The sequence below is a fragment of the Corylus avellana genome, chromosome 6 (assembly GCF_965113065.1).
Source record: "Corylus avellana chromosome 6, dhCorAvel1.hap1.2, whole genome shotgun sequence".
In the NCBI taxonomy this organism is placed as follows: Eukaryota; Viridiplantae; Streptophyta; class Magnoliopsida; order Fagales; family Betulaceae; genus Corylus; species Corylus avellana.
This window is the reverse complement of record NC_142495.1, coordinates 311,609-327,395: the sequence shown is the minus strand read 5'-3', so window position 1 is coordinate 327,395 and position 15,787 is coordinate 311,609. Positions and strand designations below refer to the sequence as shown.

General features: G+C 36.7%; 3 protein-coding genes and 1 non-coding gene across 6 annotated transcripts; 2 read left to right on the top strand and 2 right to left on the bottom strand.

The window, feature by feature from the left end:
* Positions 1-280: 280 nt before the first annotated feature.
* Positions 281-4,704, bottom strand: LOC132188773 (uncharacterized). Of its 2 annotated transcripts, XM_059603310.2 has the most exons (7): positions 4,593-4,702; positions 4,074-4,205; positions 3,938-3,964; positions 3,779-3,841; positions 705-783; positions 580-625; positions 281-505 (listed from the first exon to the last, which is right to left on the bottom strand). In XM_059603310.2, exons 2-7 carry the CDS (start codon positions 4,113-4,115, stop codon positions 496-498), a joined length of 267 nt encoding a protein of 88 aa, XP_059459293.1. In that variant the 5' UTR covers positions 4,116-4,205; positions 4,593-4,702; the 3' UTR covers positions 281-495. The 2 variants fall into 2 exon arrangements, with proteins under 2 accessions (XP_059459293.1, XP_088374002.1); XM_088517876.1 differs by lacking the exon at positions 281-505 and having other exon boundaries at positions 576-625; positions 4,593-4,704.
* LOC132188915 (small nucleolar RNA SNOR75) lies at positions 4,361-4,449 on the bottom strand. The gene has a single exon (XR_009440974.2). It is a non-coding gene; the product is annotated as a small nucleolar RNA SNOR75 (small nucleolar RNA).
* A 1,966-nt stretch (positions 4,705-6,670) lies between the features above and the next one.
* On the top strand, positions 6,671-11,632 carry RIN4 (RPM1 interacting protein 4). 2 transcript variants are annotated; one of them, XM_059602884.2, is made up of 4 exons: positions 6,671-6,925; positions 9,965-10,519; positions 11,025-11,216; positions 11,329-11,632. In XM_059602884.2, the coding sequence occupies exons 1-4, from the start codon at positions 6,920-6,922 to the stop codon at positions 11,356-11,358; spliced, it is 783 nt and encodes a 260-aa protein (XP_059458867.2). In that variant the 5' UTR covers positions 6,671-6,919; the 3' UTR covers positions 11,359-11,632. The 2 variants fall into 2 exon arrangements, with proteins under 2 accessions (XP_059458867.2, XP_088373972.1); XM_088517846.1 differs by lacking the exon at positions 6,671-6,925 and having other exon boundaries at positions 9,956-10,519.
* Positions 11,633-13,404: 1,772 nt separating this feature from the next.
* Positions 13,405-15,787, top strand: CDC45 (cell division cycle 45). Its single transcript, XM_059601871.2, has one exon. The coding sequence runs from the start codon at positions 13,852-13,854 to the stop codon at positions 15,625-15,627; it is 1,776 nt and encodes a 591-aa protein (XP_059457854.2). The 5' UTR covers positions 13,405-13,851; the 3' UTR covers positions 15,628-15,787.

Sequence of the window (15,787 nt, the reverse complement as noted above, 5' to 3'; positions counted from 1 at the left end):
AAAAGCACTTTCTATTTTTTCTACTCAAGCGGAAAAGCCCTTTGTTTTAAAATTGAAGAGAGCAATTATAGGCACAATTGTATTTATATTGTGTTAAAGAATGTGAGCAGCAAATCAAGGAATTTGCACCAACCCTCGGAGCCATGGTCACATTTGTTTTCCTTTCCGAGTTACTACTGGAAGTAACTATGGAAGAGAATTTGAGACCAGTCAATTTAAAACATTTTGAATACGCCAAACACACAGCTTATCTCGGTTCTTGGCCATTTGACAGCATAAATGGTCTTCAAAATTAATATTTCTTGGCAAGTAACTTGTCAGTACTGACTAAAAAGTATACTCATCGTGCATCTGCCTAAAATTCTCATAAGTTGACTAACCATACATCATGATGTCCTTACCTATCTGACATTACAGTAAAATAAAAGATGATTGACCTCCATATAAATTCAAAAGGCAACACAATGCCAATATACATAATTGCTGGAATCATCGTCATTTTCCCCTGTAATTTGAAAGAAAAATCATTAAAGACGAGTGAGAGAGAGAGAGAATGGGGGTAGTTCAAGTTTAACTTACGTGCTCATCATCAGAGTTATGTTGTCTCCCTTAAGAAGAATCCGCCCTGAACAACACAGATGAAACACTTCAAACCATGCACATTTAGGAGAACGTAAAGAAAAAAAGTGAGATAGTGAACATACCTAAAGTTTTTCTGCTCTTCTTCTTGATGTGGACTTCTTCAGCGTCATCCAGAACCAAATTCATGTACTCATCAAAGCCCTGTAGGACACAACAATAAACACAAGAACAAATTTATATTTATTTCCTTACAATTAAGAAGGGTGCAAGCAATGCTGACACTTCTATTTATTACGTGTATCATCCCTAGAAAGCAAGGGAGACAGAATGTGAGTTCAAGTATTAGCTTACATCTATGGCAGAGTCATCATGCTACGGAGTGAAAATATTTTTTAAAAAGAAGAGGCATAAGTGAAAATTTGTCAATATATTCCAGAGCCATTACTTCGGTATCCAACAACTTAAGTGCTAATTCTCCTGCATCAGTGCCTTTTTTTTAGATTATCTAAGGTCAGAATCCTCCCAAACATTGTTGTCCAGACAAAGAAAGCCACTCTCGTCAGCATCAGCAGGGGGCTAATCGCATGATAGAAAGAGCTGACCTCGAATGTTCTCCTTTTAGCCAGTAGACCCTATCCATGTCGCCTCAATTCAACTTGAAGATTGAAGAAAAAGATGGCCATCTCTATCTCCCAATCATGCACGAATCAGATGAAGGAGATATTCCAAAGACAGGTGTCATTTGCAACCAGCATATGGTCTGTCAAGGAGGCCTCCTTAAAAACAAGCAAATACTATATAACACCAGAAAAGCTTCCTTCAGAATCTGATCTCCACACTAGACATCATGACAGAACCGAATCTTAAGTAATCTCCCACCACATATCTCACAAATTTGAAAAAATTCCTCTATCACTCCTAATGTGTTTCCACACCCCCCACACTGTAGAACCCGAACACCGCATTGGAAACCCAAACCTTCTCTCATACTCTCTCACTTCTTGTTGTCGCCAGTTGCATGTCACTCCCTTTGTGCTGAGAGCCTTTCTCTACACATTTCCCCTCATTGTAGTCCAACGCTCCTTTGATTCCTCCTCTTCCTTCACCGAATTCACAGCAATATCCAATTCTACTGCTCCACTCCTAAATTTCCAGTTCACCACACTCTCTCGCAGACCCTTGCTCTCTCCCCCACCTCGCCTTCCTCAAATCCTCTTTGCTCAACTCCTTTCCTTTTTTCTTTGTTTTGGAAGCCAAATATGCCGCCCTCCTACCGCCACCTCCAACCACGCACCCTCCATTGCCTTCTTCGGCCTTTGCTCCAACCCCCTAACCGCCTTCCACCCTATGTGCAACTCACATGCCACATCCAATGCATGTGAGCTCCATGCACCCCCTATTGCTTCCCACAACATATCTAACGCTTCCTTGCTTAGAGGTCCACCCAAGATTTCTGACTTCACATGGAAATCCATGAAATTCAACTAGGGGTCAGAAATGCTTTCTCGATTTCGACCACCCTTGGGTAGGAATTCGAAACCCCCCCGAAGGATTCACAAACCAGGCCTAGTTATCGGCCGAGCATAACAAGGCTCATCTCTTGCGAAAGAGATCTTACCCACATCATTTCACAGGCTACATGTAGCTTATTTTAACCTCAAGCTGTCTCAATATACATCCTACAAAAAGTGTATACTTGATAAGTAGGATCACCACCCAATGGTGGTGTTCCTAGTAGAACTCCAACAAATTAGGCTGATCACAACCTCTGAACCAAAATTCAAAGTTAAGACTTTCCTTTTCAATTTCCATTCAAAAGTTATTATGTGTTTCCATGCCCCATTGTTACACCACGTCAGTAAACTATTTGACAGATTCTTTTAAGTTGCGACGTACAACTCTATGCACGACAAGGTGACACAATCCAGGCCATCGAATTTGATTCAATAACCAAGATTGGACAAACTACATCGCGAGCAATCCTAATAACTAAAACAACAAGTCAGAGTCCCAGATGAGCACAAAACACAAACTACAAGTTTACCAAAGATTCCAGAATTCTATAGTAGGAAGTTTGACAATATTACCTCTCAGACAAGTTTGACATTCTTTTCAAAAATATATCTATATTTTTTCCAAATAAGGTATACATCTGTTTGGGTTTCTCAAATAAGCAGATGTACAGTATAGAAAACATTTTTTCAATGGCATACCCTACCAAAAAACACTTCTAAAAACAGTTTTCACCTTTGTGTCATGTCAAAACCTTTTCAAACCAGAAACACAAAAATTTCCCCAAACACATTAACAAACAGCAAGCTTTTTTTCTTTCTTTTGTTCTCTGAAAACATTTCTGAAGACACACAGCCTCCCCTTCCCCTCCCTTGGGGCCAAAGAATTACTTATAAAAAAAAAAAAAAAAACAAAGCAAAAAAAGAGGCCCTAGTAATCCCAGATCAGCAGCTTTCAATTTTTCTTCTTCAAGGTTTATTCTAGGAGGAAATGCTCATCTGGGAAAACAAGGTTAGACTCCTTAAAAAATTTCAGCGTGAAAATAGTAGACCCTACGTACATCCCAAAGAATTCAAAAAATTATGAGCTAACCCTTGTAAAATAAGACATAATTAATCATTCTTGTTCTAGTAAATCACTAAAGCATAAACCAAACTGGCGCTACCCAACCCCAAACCTGACAAATCCAGCTACCATCATAACAATTCTTAAACACATTCTAGATATTGCCTACAATTCCCACCTCCATTGAATGTATAAATCATGGAACTTGAGCAATCTATTATAGCAAAACATTCTAGATGTGAACATATTGTTCCTGTTTCCTTATATATATATATACTGATCCCATTCCACTAAATTTCAGCCACCCCAAACTCAAGGGCAGTATTTTTCCACTAGAAGAAAAACAGGCAGTAGATACTTGTTGTCCAATCTACTCACAAATTTAATTTTCCTAAAGATTTTATATTAGCATATCATCATTCTAACACCCAAAGAATCCTAAATCTCAACTGCCACAGTATAAAATGAAACTGAAATCATCAACCACTTTATGAATAGATAACCCCTGAATGCCGAGAGAACCTTATACCTAATACTAATCACAGAACAATCCAAAACCAACGTAATCTCAAACATTAAGCTTTCAAGACAAACACGTAATCTTAAACATAAAACTTACAATGATTCGGCCCTCAATCCGCAGGTCTCGCTGCTCAAAAAGCCATATCTGAATGCGAGCTTTCTGTACCAATTCCAAACCAAAAACATTAAGGAAAAACCAAATCGAAGCAAGCCCAGAAAGCAAAATCAATCAGAGTGAACAAAATTTAGGACTTACACTCTGAAGGAACCTGAAAATCAGGTTCTGGCGCCGCATCAAACCCCAAGAAACCAAATAAAAAAAGTCAGTGAACACAGAAGTGCAAGCAAACGCTAGAAAATTATTGAAAAGGAAAGTGAGCGAGTGAGCTTACGATGGGTTGGGTCATTATCCTTTGAACTTTGGTGCTTGCCATGGCTGCAGAATTCGATGTTTTTACTTGTTACGCAGAGTTGGAGTCGAAGATGTGCAGAACCCTAAACCAAAGAGCTTTTTTCCACCGAACCTGAAATCAAAAGATCGACGCGCATTTTTAATCTCTCATCATTATGCCTGACAAAATCACATATTAATCAAAACAGAAACCAGATTTGCTGAGAAACTAAAACCCAACATTAAAAAAACACAAAAAGAGTACGAGAATGAAAAGGGTTCGGAGTTCTCTCTCAGACAAATGCCTCGATATGTCGTCACAAACGAATGGAATAAGAAAGATCGGACTCGTCATCACTTTTTATTCATCACCGAGAAAAACAGCCTCAACCCACTAATCATTATTTATAGAAAATTACAATCACATGATCTAAGAAAACAGTAAAGAAATCAAAGCCTTCGTTAGAATAAAGAAGCAATCATCAATGGAAAATAGAAAAGAGAGAGTGGGAATACTGACAGATCCAATTGGAGTTCGGAGACCAGCCGTTGGAGACGAGAGGGTTTTAGCAAGTTCCTCTTCTATAATGTGTGTGCGTGTTTTCGGGGCACTGACTGAATGAGAGGAGAAAGGGTTTCAGTCACCTAAGAGAGTTGGGAAGATCGACGGCTGCTGTTGGCGCACGTGTAAGAGCATTTATAATGAATTATCTAAATTTCTTAACCAAAGTTCATATTCCTTTGGTAATGCAATCTCAATGCATAAAATACTCAAACAAAAAAAATTATTCAAATTTAATTTCAATTACAACTAAAAAATAAAAAATATTCAATTTTTTGTTTTAGCCAAAAATATAATTTTTTAATAAATAAAATTAGAGAATTTTTTTACAACTCAATTTTTAAAATTAACACGAGTTTAATAAAATTAGTAAAAAGACATGTGATTCTCATATATTTGAGGGAGACACAAATAGTAGGAAATTCATGTCCTTTTAACTAATATCCAAGATTCAAATTATCCGTTTAAATATTTTTTTGTTCTTATTCTTTATTTTTTTTAACCCAAAGAGCAACATCACAACCATCAATAATAACTGAAACACCTGCAAATCATCGATCAACACAAGCATGTTGAATATACTGATAAAATTTTATAAAAATAGTAAGATTGAGTTTGAATTGCAGATATGAAATCATTAGCTGAACATTTGAAAGATGGTCTTGCATGCAGGGATATTGACCCTCCTTATTCCCCCTTTTTCCTTCTTGTTATCAACCAAGAAAAAAGAAGACATGAATTAATGAGTTACGACTACACGACATAAGACGGTCAAATAAGGCATGGGAGGGATATTGACAGCTCAATTGTCAATTAACTTGTAGGTCAATATTTCAATTTGGCTCCCATCTCTTCTTTGATATTGACTTTGGTGCATCTTATACGCACAATATATACTTTTTAATTTGCATTTTAGATGCTAATTTTATACGTTTAAATTATATTAACCTACTTTCTTTCTTTCTTTCTTTTTCTTTTTTTTTTTAAGTCCTGAACTTCAACATGTATTATTTATTGGCCCAGTACGTTGTTGAACAACTTGTAACCTTGCCAATGCCAAACAAATTGAGTTTAAAAACATAAAACAGGAATTAATCTTATTCTTTTATTAATTATGGAAGCTAAATTTCCAGGGCAACAAAAGCTACATTAAAATTAAACTCCTATTTATTTATTTTTTAAAAAAATAATAATAATTGGACTCCCGGTTCCAAGTTTTAGAAAAGGCGCACGGTTTCTCGGCAAAAGCCAGGTACCGCAACATTGCATTGACTTTTCGTTGAAGAACTTTCGATGAGATATGGAAATATTGCATAGCAAGTGGTCATGTGATCTGTGGAAGAAGCTCTAGTCAGTTTTGGCGGACAAGGAACATAAGATTTATCTTTAAAAAAAGAAAAAACATTCTTAATATAAAAATTATTAATATTTCTAAATGATAAAAATATTCTTAGTAAAAAAAAAGGATAAAAACAAAAAACAAAAGACTAATGTTATAATGTGATAAACATTATCACAATTCACAATCTAAAATTTGAGAGAAAGATTGTAAATTTCCACAGCTCTTACTGTTTTTTGGTTTGCAGAGAAAAATAAAAAGAAAAGAAAACCCACATTTATTATAATGAAAGGCCAACAGTAGCAGTGTGGACAGAAATGTTTCCACCGAAGCAGACAACGAGAGGCGTCACTTTAAATACAAGAACACAGACACAGCTTTACAAGTCAGCCGCCATTAACAGTGACGGCGTTAACTCAGAGCTCTCAGGCTCTCAGCCAACCCCAAACGGCCACTTAACTTCAGACGGAGCATTTCAACGAACATAAAATAGAAAATACAAAAAAAAAAAAGAAGAAGAGGGAAATCTGATTGCCACATCTAGCTTCGTTTCTTCCACGCCAGTCTTGATCATTTTATTGTATAGTCAACGCTGGAGTGCTCTTGGAAGCAGTAAAATGTTATCTAGCAATAGCAATTCACGTAACAAATTGGTACGGAGTTGATTGATGAGAGAGACGTTTGAAACTGCGGAGAAAGAGAGACATTTTACAGAGAGAAGCGTATGAGAATGGTCAAACATTACCGGTGGCGCCGGTCAATGGTTGATTAACTTCTCTTTAAAGCCCTTCTTCTCCCTCTACGTCTCGCCCTCTGTTTCTCTCTCTTGCTGGGTCTCTTTGTGTAGGAGCTTGGGTTGCCTGAATATTTGTGGTGGGTTTGGTCCGAACAGTTAAAAGTTCTTGGAGAATTCCGCTTTTCAGTTCCAAATTCGGTGGATAAAGCGATGGCTGTAAGCTTTTTGTTTTTGTTTTTGTTCTTTTAATGTCAATTCTCTTTTTTGCTTTGAATGTATGGCTTTCTGCTTGGTTGCAACTTGCTGGGAGAACTGGAAGAAAGGAAAAGACCTCGAAAGTTTGCATCTTTTGCATTATGTCCTATGGGGCCTAATTGAATAGTGTTTTTTCATGTTCTTTTCAGGCGTTAATAATACGAGGTTTAGGATTGTAATTTGTTATCGGTTCCCACCTTTTCCTAATTAGCAACCCAATTGAGCATTTGTAATTCTTTTCTGTTTTCGGATGTTGATATTGTGTGGAAATGGGAACTGTGATTGTTTATTTAGATTTCAAAAATAGACTCCTTCTGGGTTTGTGTTATTTTGTTTAGAGATTCTGGGATTCGTATGATTTTGTTAATGATGTAGTAGTATTAACAGAATTGGGAATTCTGTTGATCTGTCTTTGTCATGCTTTTGTGTTTTTTGGTTTCAAATTGTTTGGAAAGAATGGATCAAAAAGATAATAATCATTGCTGCTTTGTCAAATGTCATAATAACAATTCAGCTATAGATGTGGGTACTGAAAAGTTAAAATTTTGAATTTTTTTTCTCTTTTGTCAGAAAAAGGTTTGGGCTCTTGGTTGAATTATGACCGTGTTCGAATTAAGATTAGAAAAACACAGAAAATAAAGATACAACTGCCTGTTTGGTTGCCTTGAATTTTGGAGTAATGCTAAAAGAAGACCCATGTCTCCCTCGTGTCCTCCCAAAATTGATATGTCTCTTAAAATTACCATTGGATTTACGATAAATTACTATTGAAGTTTGATCAAATAGTAATTTTAAAAGTCACATCAGTTTTGGGAGAATACAAGGAGGACTTGAGGGTGACATTTAGCACTCCTCTGAATTTTATTGTTTTGCTTGATGGGCTTGCTGAGTTGTTTTCTGAAAGGTTGCTTTTGCTCATTCTTCCTGTATATCAGTGCAAGCAGCCTAGTTGATTTACTTGGATGTGTTATCAATCACATTTGTAGTTGTTGCTGTTTAATACTTGGAAATTGAAGCTCAGGTTGAATTATTATGCAATTTGGGCTGCATTTGTTTGACATTATATTGTGGGTGTCCAAATGTGTTTTTGGTGTGGGATATTTTTGTTTGAGGTTTTTATATAATGGTCTTATTTTCAAGATTTATGGTAAAATGTAGATAAATATTGCTGTACTTCTTATCTAGTTGATCATAGGAAGTTATATTCCTTGTATTCAGCTATTTTCATCCTAACCTGCAGTCTTAACTCCATTTGTCCTATGTTTCCAAGGCAAAGCGCATCAATCAGTAGTATATGGTTGTAAAATATGGTTAATCTGTTTGAATATGTGCATGCTCCTATGATTCATGGTATATAGTTTATTTATGCATAATACATGAAGTAAAAGTCCTTGTTCAATAGTTGAAGCAAATGATGTATATGTTGCAAGGATCTTGAGGTACAACTACAAGAAGTTCAAGGATCTGTCACTTTTGTTCATGATCATTCTCATTTTGCCCCCATGTGGTTCTTTTAGCATGACACTTGAAAACTTGTAACACTCTCCTAGTATGCAGGTGGTAATATTTTATTTATTACGTGAATCTCATTGTTTGAGGGTCAATCTGCATACTATCCTGCATGTGCGTGTGTCTGTATTCCTTTCTATCTTTTCCATTTTGCCCATAGATGATACAAGTATGTGGAACACTTATGTTTTTACCTTTTTTCTAGGGGCCGAAATCAAGTGATTGTAAGTTGTCTAGATATGTATTTCACATACCTATGGATGTAATACATGTGTAAAACTTGTCAACAACTATATGGCATCAGGCAGTTGGTTTCATTTTATCATCAAGTTAACAATGTAATTTGCAGGTCAAATGCATATTCAGTCTATCATAAGCATCCAATGTCCACCAAAGCATAAAAGTATTATTTAAAATAGTCCGTTCTCAATGTCCAATGAGATAATGAATACTTATTGCTATGCAAGTAGACTGGCTGTCGTCTTGTGATTGAGGTCTGTTTTTTAAAAAAATCTTACTTAGCTACTAAACGGTCAACAAGATGCGTCTTTTCTACAGACACAATTTGATAATGCATGAAAGGCCTTTGATTGCTTAGAAGCATCATTCTATTTGTGATAATGTCGTTGCCAATGTTGTCATAAATAATGGTAGAAACATCAATTGGGCGTGGGATTTTAGACATGTGTATGGACATTTCATGGATGTGGCTTGTCCTGTTTCCAAAATGTATTGTGTTTGACACTTGCCAAACTTCTTAGACACAAGTAGGATATAAAAATAAATTTGAAGTTGAAAATGAAAATGATTTGCACACAATAAGCAAGCCTTAAACATGGTCTGAATACACTTCAAAAATTAATTAAGCAACTTAAGTAATGGTTCATAAGTGAACTTTGTTTTTATATTTTTGATTCATCATACCTTTATTTTGTATTGAATATTAACTAATCTACATAAGTTATGGAGAAATGATTAACCAAGATGCATACATATCGCATAGCCTGATATCATATTTATTAAAAAAAAATTGAAATGTATTTATATTCTCCCACGTCTCCACCATTTTGTTTCATAGTTTTTAGGATTTTTGATGTTGTAGTGACCACATTGTGTTGTGTCTGTTTTGTGTCCGTGTTGTGCTTCACAGCATACATACATAGCCATACACACGCATAAACCTATGTATGTGCATTGTTTTTGTCATTACATGTATAGGTTTTGTGTGCCCATCCATTTTACTGTTTTGCAAAGGCGTTTGGAATATTTGTGCTTGTCACGATTCTTGTTTCTGTTGCTTGCTTGGCAGCTATGACTTGCACAATCCATAGCCCTTCTTTTAAAAGAGGGTTCAAAGAGACATATCATATTTGGCTGCTTTTTGAATGTGATACTGGTAGATGAAAATGAAATGTGTTGACAGATGATATAATGGGATAGTCTTATAGTTGATGTACTGGTAAATATAATAAAATCTTTTCAATGTGGCAGCAACATTCACACGTACCACAGTTCGGCAATTGGGAAAGCGGAGATAATGTTCCTTACACAGTCTATTTTGATAAGGCTCGTAAAGGTCGAGGTGGGGGCAAGATGATAAATCCAAATGACCCTGAGGAGAATCCTGATCTATTTTCTGATAATTCATCTTCAGCTCAAGGTCCTACTTCCGGAGCTATAGCTGAACCAGAGGAACCAAGAAGACAAAAACCAGGAAGATCATCACATGAACAGCAAAGGAGCAGGGAAGATGGTGACCTCAAGCAGTTTACTGACAATTTGGGTGGCAGAGATAACAGTGAAGCGGTAAATCAACGTCATGGAGGCCGTGGGGTAAGTTCTGGTGAAACCCATAGAAGACCTGCAAGGTTTAGTACTGGATCCGAGCAAAGTGTTGAGCGTTCGCCCCTCCATCGTCAGGCAAAGGTCCCCACAAGAGATGGTGGGGTCAATTCACACTCTTTTGAAGGAAAGGCTTCATATGAAAGTGCCCATGGTACTCCTGGAAGATCCCGAATGAGACCAGAGACTCGAAGCGACGAAATGGTAATCCTCTTCTCCTATAAGTACTGCCATAAATAGCATAGACTTTGAAATGTGTGTTTGAGCATTTGTGTGGTGGCTGAAATAAAAGAAAGAAAGCAATGGTAGATCAGCAAGTAGATCCTATAGTAGTTTAATGTCATGGGTAGTCATTTTCTCATGAAATAAGTTGTGTTTAAAATTAGCTTACTCCCTAAATTATCTAATTTTCTGCTTTCTTGATCTATAGGAAAAACTTTTTTTCTTAAAATGTGATTAAAAAAAAGAAAAAGAAAAAAGAAAAAGAAAAAAAAGGGGCACGTGAATCTTGCTAGTTTTGTTATCTGGATATTGAAACAACCCATGATGTACTTCCTTTTTTGTCAAATTATCAGGTAATGGTTCCCACTCTGGTAGGGACTGGAAATTTAGTTTCATGCAATCTTTTGTTACTTTAGTCTTCCTTTGATTACAGGATTCAGTATTTGGTTAAAACTTGTTCCTGACTATTTGGATTCTTACCTGGCAGCCCGAGAAAGGTACTGCTGTTCCAAAATTTGGCGCGTGGGACGAGAACAACCCTGCATCAGCTGAGGGTTTTACTCACATTTTTGAGAAAGTGCGGGAGGAGCGGCAGACTGGGGTGGAAAGGATACCAGGGCCAAATGAGATATCTTACAATAACGCTAGGAGGAGGCAAAATCCTGATGACAGTGCTAAGGTTTGTTATCACTCATCAACTCCTGTTTTGCGTAAACAGTGCATGTTCTCATGCCTTTGATTTTCGGGAAACTGATATTTTGTTTTTTCTATTCTCTTGTTCAATTTCCCAGAGCTGCTGCTTTCCATGGGGCAGAAAATGATGTGTTTGAATTTGCTGTAAATACCTTTGAATGCTCTCTCCAAGCTGAGTTTCTTCTTTGAAGTGCGGTCATTTTGTCTGTGTGACTGTGTGCGCTACTCTGTATTAATAAAACATAAAATTTTATGGCAAGCTTTCCTTCTTTTGTTCTTCTTCTTACCTTAAGCTGCTTTAAGGAGATGTACTGTTTCTGTTCAGTTTTGCTTAAATTGTATTTGCATGGAAAATACCAGATACAGAGATTCTTTAATTCTATTCCCGGTATATTTCGGTGAGCCGGTGACTTTGAACTTGTCCTTGATTCCATGCATTTTATGTAAAATATATATATATAGACACACACACAACCCATCATAGATCTAGCCACTATGCCCTGTATGATGACAATCGCATTTTATATACATACTACAAATTCTTATAAATACAACTTTAAAGAAAACTATAATTAGTTTTGTTTATTACTTAGCTTTGCTAATAATTAAGACTTTAAGAATATGTTTAAGATTGCGTTAAGGAACTTAAAAAGTATTTTTAGCACATGAAAAACTATATCAAGCAAAAATTCATCTATTTGGTGAAAAACTTAAAAGAAAAAAATAATAATAATAATGTTGTTTGACTTTTTTTTTTTTTTTTTTTTGGCTTTAAAAAAAGCAAAAAAATAAAATAAAATAAATAAATAGATAAAAGTTATAATTCATAACGCAATTATTTTTTTTATTAAATGAAACTTTATTTATAATTGCTAACGATAAATTCTCTATATTTTTTTTTACAAATGTAGGTCAAATCACTTTTCTTTTTTTTTTTTCTTTTTTTATGCCTCCATGTTTTCAAGCAAATCTTTAGCCTCTCTAATTTGATATGCCTTGTGTGTCTAATTAATTAGGGTTTTAGTAACAACATCATCAAGTTACTTATGGTTGAATCTTTAAATTTGTTTGCTTTGTCATCCATAATGACTAAACTGTGTGCCCAATAATCTGTTTCTTCGACATATGCAATGCAAGGTTTTAAGTACGAACTATTATTTCTTCAACGACATCTTCATCGTTTATTGCTTTTTTAAGTACTCTATATAATAAGGTTGAAGAAATTTTCTTTGACTCTCCATTTTGTTACAGTATTAGATCACATAATTTATTTGGTGGGTCAATAAGGTATTAGATCATATCATTTTTTAATTTTATTTTATAGTGTATGGTACGACTAAAAATTGTAATCAAATCGTAAATTGTTTTTTCGAGTTTGAGCTTTTCATTGTCACATGTATTACCTCTCATAATTTATTATCTGTTGTTATTATAATTCGCCAAGACCACCACCGGAGTACAACGGAAGTTGTTGGTTGTCTGAAGGCTGTTGGTCGTTTCCCGTCATTCGTGGGCACTATCGTTGAGTTTCCGTACGAGTTAAATTATGAAAATTGTTTTCAATTGAAATCATTTTTACTGTTTTATAATAGAAAACATTTGATGCCTTTGAATAAAATTTGGACAAAGTTTTATCCATTAAAACACTGAGTTGACCAATGTGATAAAATGATGACTAAAGTATTACGCGTTTGTTTGAGAAAAAAAAAATTTAAATCAAAAAGAACTTTTAGATAAAAGCTTTATTTTTAAGTTTTTACAAAAGAATTTTTTTTTTTTTTTTTTTTTTAAGCTTTTCTAATCTTAAAAGTACTTTTAATTTTTTTTATCAAATTAAGTATTTTTTTTTCAAACAAAATTTTTAAGTATTAAAAGTATTTTTAGGCCCTCAACCCAATCAAACAGGCCCAATAATTCCAAAAGCCAGATAAGAGAAGGAGAAATCCTGCCCGTTGAAATAGAATACACCGTAGCATGTCATACCGCAAGAGAGAGCTCAGGCGGAGGGAGTCCGCATTTTATTACTTCTCTTGAAACCACGCAATACCGAATCTAGCGCCAAAAATTTGGCGCTCGTTCAAAAATTCAATTTTTCACAGAAAGCATTACAAACTTATGCAGAATTCAAACTGAAATCTTCAAAAAAAAAAGCCCCCCCCCCCGCTCTCTCTCTCTCTCTCTCTCTCTCTCTCTCTCAGATCTGGTTGTCTGGAGCTGAACACCGAGAGGAACTCCAATTTCCTTCGGATTCGTACAAATCTCAGGTACTTCAAACTCCAAATTTCCTTTTTCATTTTCCGCCACTTGCCTTTCCTTTCGTTGTAATTCTTTTCCTTCCTCTCTCTCTTTCTCTCTCTCTCTAGAATTCTCCTTCTCTTTGTTTCTGGCACCGAATTGGAATCAACCAATTGCTAACTAGCTTATCACCGGTCAAAATCGTATAAAATCTCGTAATTTTATTGAAATCCTCGTTTGTTTCTTAGATTTCCGATGGTTCTTTACGAAAATATTCTTTTTATCCTTAATTTCGTGGGCTGATTTAGGGTTTTGTTTCATTCATAAAGAGAAAAAAAAAAAAAATCCATTTTGGTTGAAATCCGCATGCCCAAGTGAGTGATATTATGGTGAGGGAGCAAAGGGTCGAGTCGTTTTATGCGAAGCTCCGCGAATCGGCGATTGCTTCGTCTTGCTCTCCTCTGCTCGTATTCCCGTCCACCTCTGATGTGGACTCACTCTGTGCCCTCAAGATCATTTTCCATGTCCTCGAATCTGATTCCGTTCGATACGCTTGCTATCCGGTCTCGTCGTTTCAGGAAATTCACAACTACGCGGGGCCCAGTTTGTGCTCGTCCGATGAGCCCATTTCCATTCTTTTGATAAATTGGGGGTGCCATAGGGACTTAAGAAAGGTCCTGAATTTAGGCCCGGCGGCTCGTGTTTTTGTGGTTGATAGTCATCGGCCCATTCATTTGCACAATTTGAGTGAGCAGAACGATAGGGTGGTTGTGCTTTACACGCAGGACGATGAACAACAGACTGATTTGGCGTACGATTTTGATGTTTCGGCTTTGGCGAATGTGAGTGATTTGAATAGTGATGATGAGGTTGATGAGGAATCTGATAGTGAAGACGAGAGTGAGAGTGAGGAAGAGGAGGATGGGGGCGGATCGAGAAAGAGGAGGAGGGTTTCGGAAGAAAATAAGGATGACCCAGTTCAAGTTTTCAGGAAATTGAAGAGGGAGTATTATCATATGGGTACTTTCCATGGGAAGCCGTCCGGGTGTTTGATGTATGATTTGTCGCATTCTTTGAGGAAGAACACAAATGAGCTGCTTTGGTTGGCTTGCGTTTCATTGACGGATCAGTTTGTTCATGAGAGGCTAACTGATGAGAGGTACCAAGCTGGGGTCATGGAGCTTGAACAGCATATCAACAGCTCGGGGAATTTGGAAGCAGTAACTTCGGTGACTCTCAAAGACGGGACAAAGATTCGAGCACCCAATGCATCTAGAATTGCATATGAAGATGAACCAAGGCTAATGCTCTTACAGGAGTGGAATTTATTTGATTCAATGTTGTGTTCTTCGTATATTGCGACTAAATTGAAAACATGGAGTGACAATGGGATGAAAAAGCTCAAGCTTCTTCTAGCCCGGATGGGATTTGCACTTGTGGATTGCCAGCAGAAGTTTCAGTACATGAACCTTGAAGTAAAGCGGAAGATGAAAGATGAGTTTGAACGGTTTTTACCCGAGTATGGGCTTACTGATTTCTACTACAGGAGTTTCTTGCGGCTACATGGTTATCGCTCAAGGGTGTCAGCAGCGGATGTGGTGTATGGTGTTACTGCACTGCTTGAATCATTTGTGACATCGGACGGCTCTTGTGCTTCCAAGCAGTTTGGCGTAGCTTATGATGCACTGTCCTCGAGCAATCTTGATAAGCTGAAAGCTGGAATGCATAATGCAATCAAGGTACAAAGGGCAATTCTTAGGCAAGGAAGCACTGCGATAACTAAGAGCGGTTGTATAAGAAGTGGAAGGAAATTCCGGTGGGTAAAGCTTGAAGACTCGGTGGACACAAAGGTTCTGGGTTACCCACAGGCGTTGACTAAGTTTTGTTATTTTCTGATGGATGCCTTGCGAGAGAAGGGAGCAAGAATGAAGCCTTTGCTCTGTGCTTGCTTATCTCAAGAGCCAAACAAGGTATTGATCGTAGGAGTTTGTGGGAAGCCTCGACTTGGGGCAGTTCAAGGAAATGCATTTGGAATTGCATTCAGAAATGCAGCCGAGGAGATTGGAGCAGAATTTTTCCATGAGTTGTTCGAGTCTTCATGGATAGTCTTGGATGCAGCTGCAGTTAATTCCTTTATGGTCAGGTTGACTGAAAAACTCTGATGTACAACTATAAGGCATGTATGGCTAATACAACCCTCTAGCTTCTTTGCGCAGTTTTTTCTTTTATCATCATAGCGTTTCTGAGATGATTAATAAATTGTATGCGATAGTTAATTTGCGTGACTTGATGTAATTGTCCTTTTTCCTTTCTTAACAATTG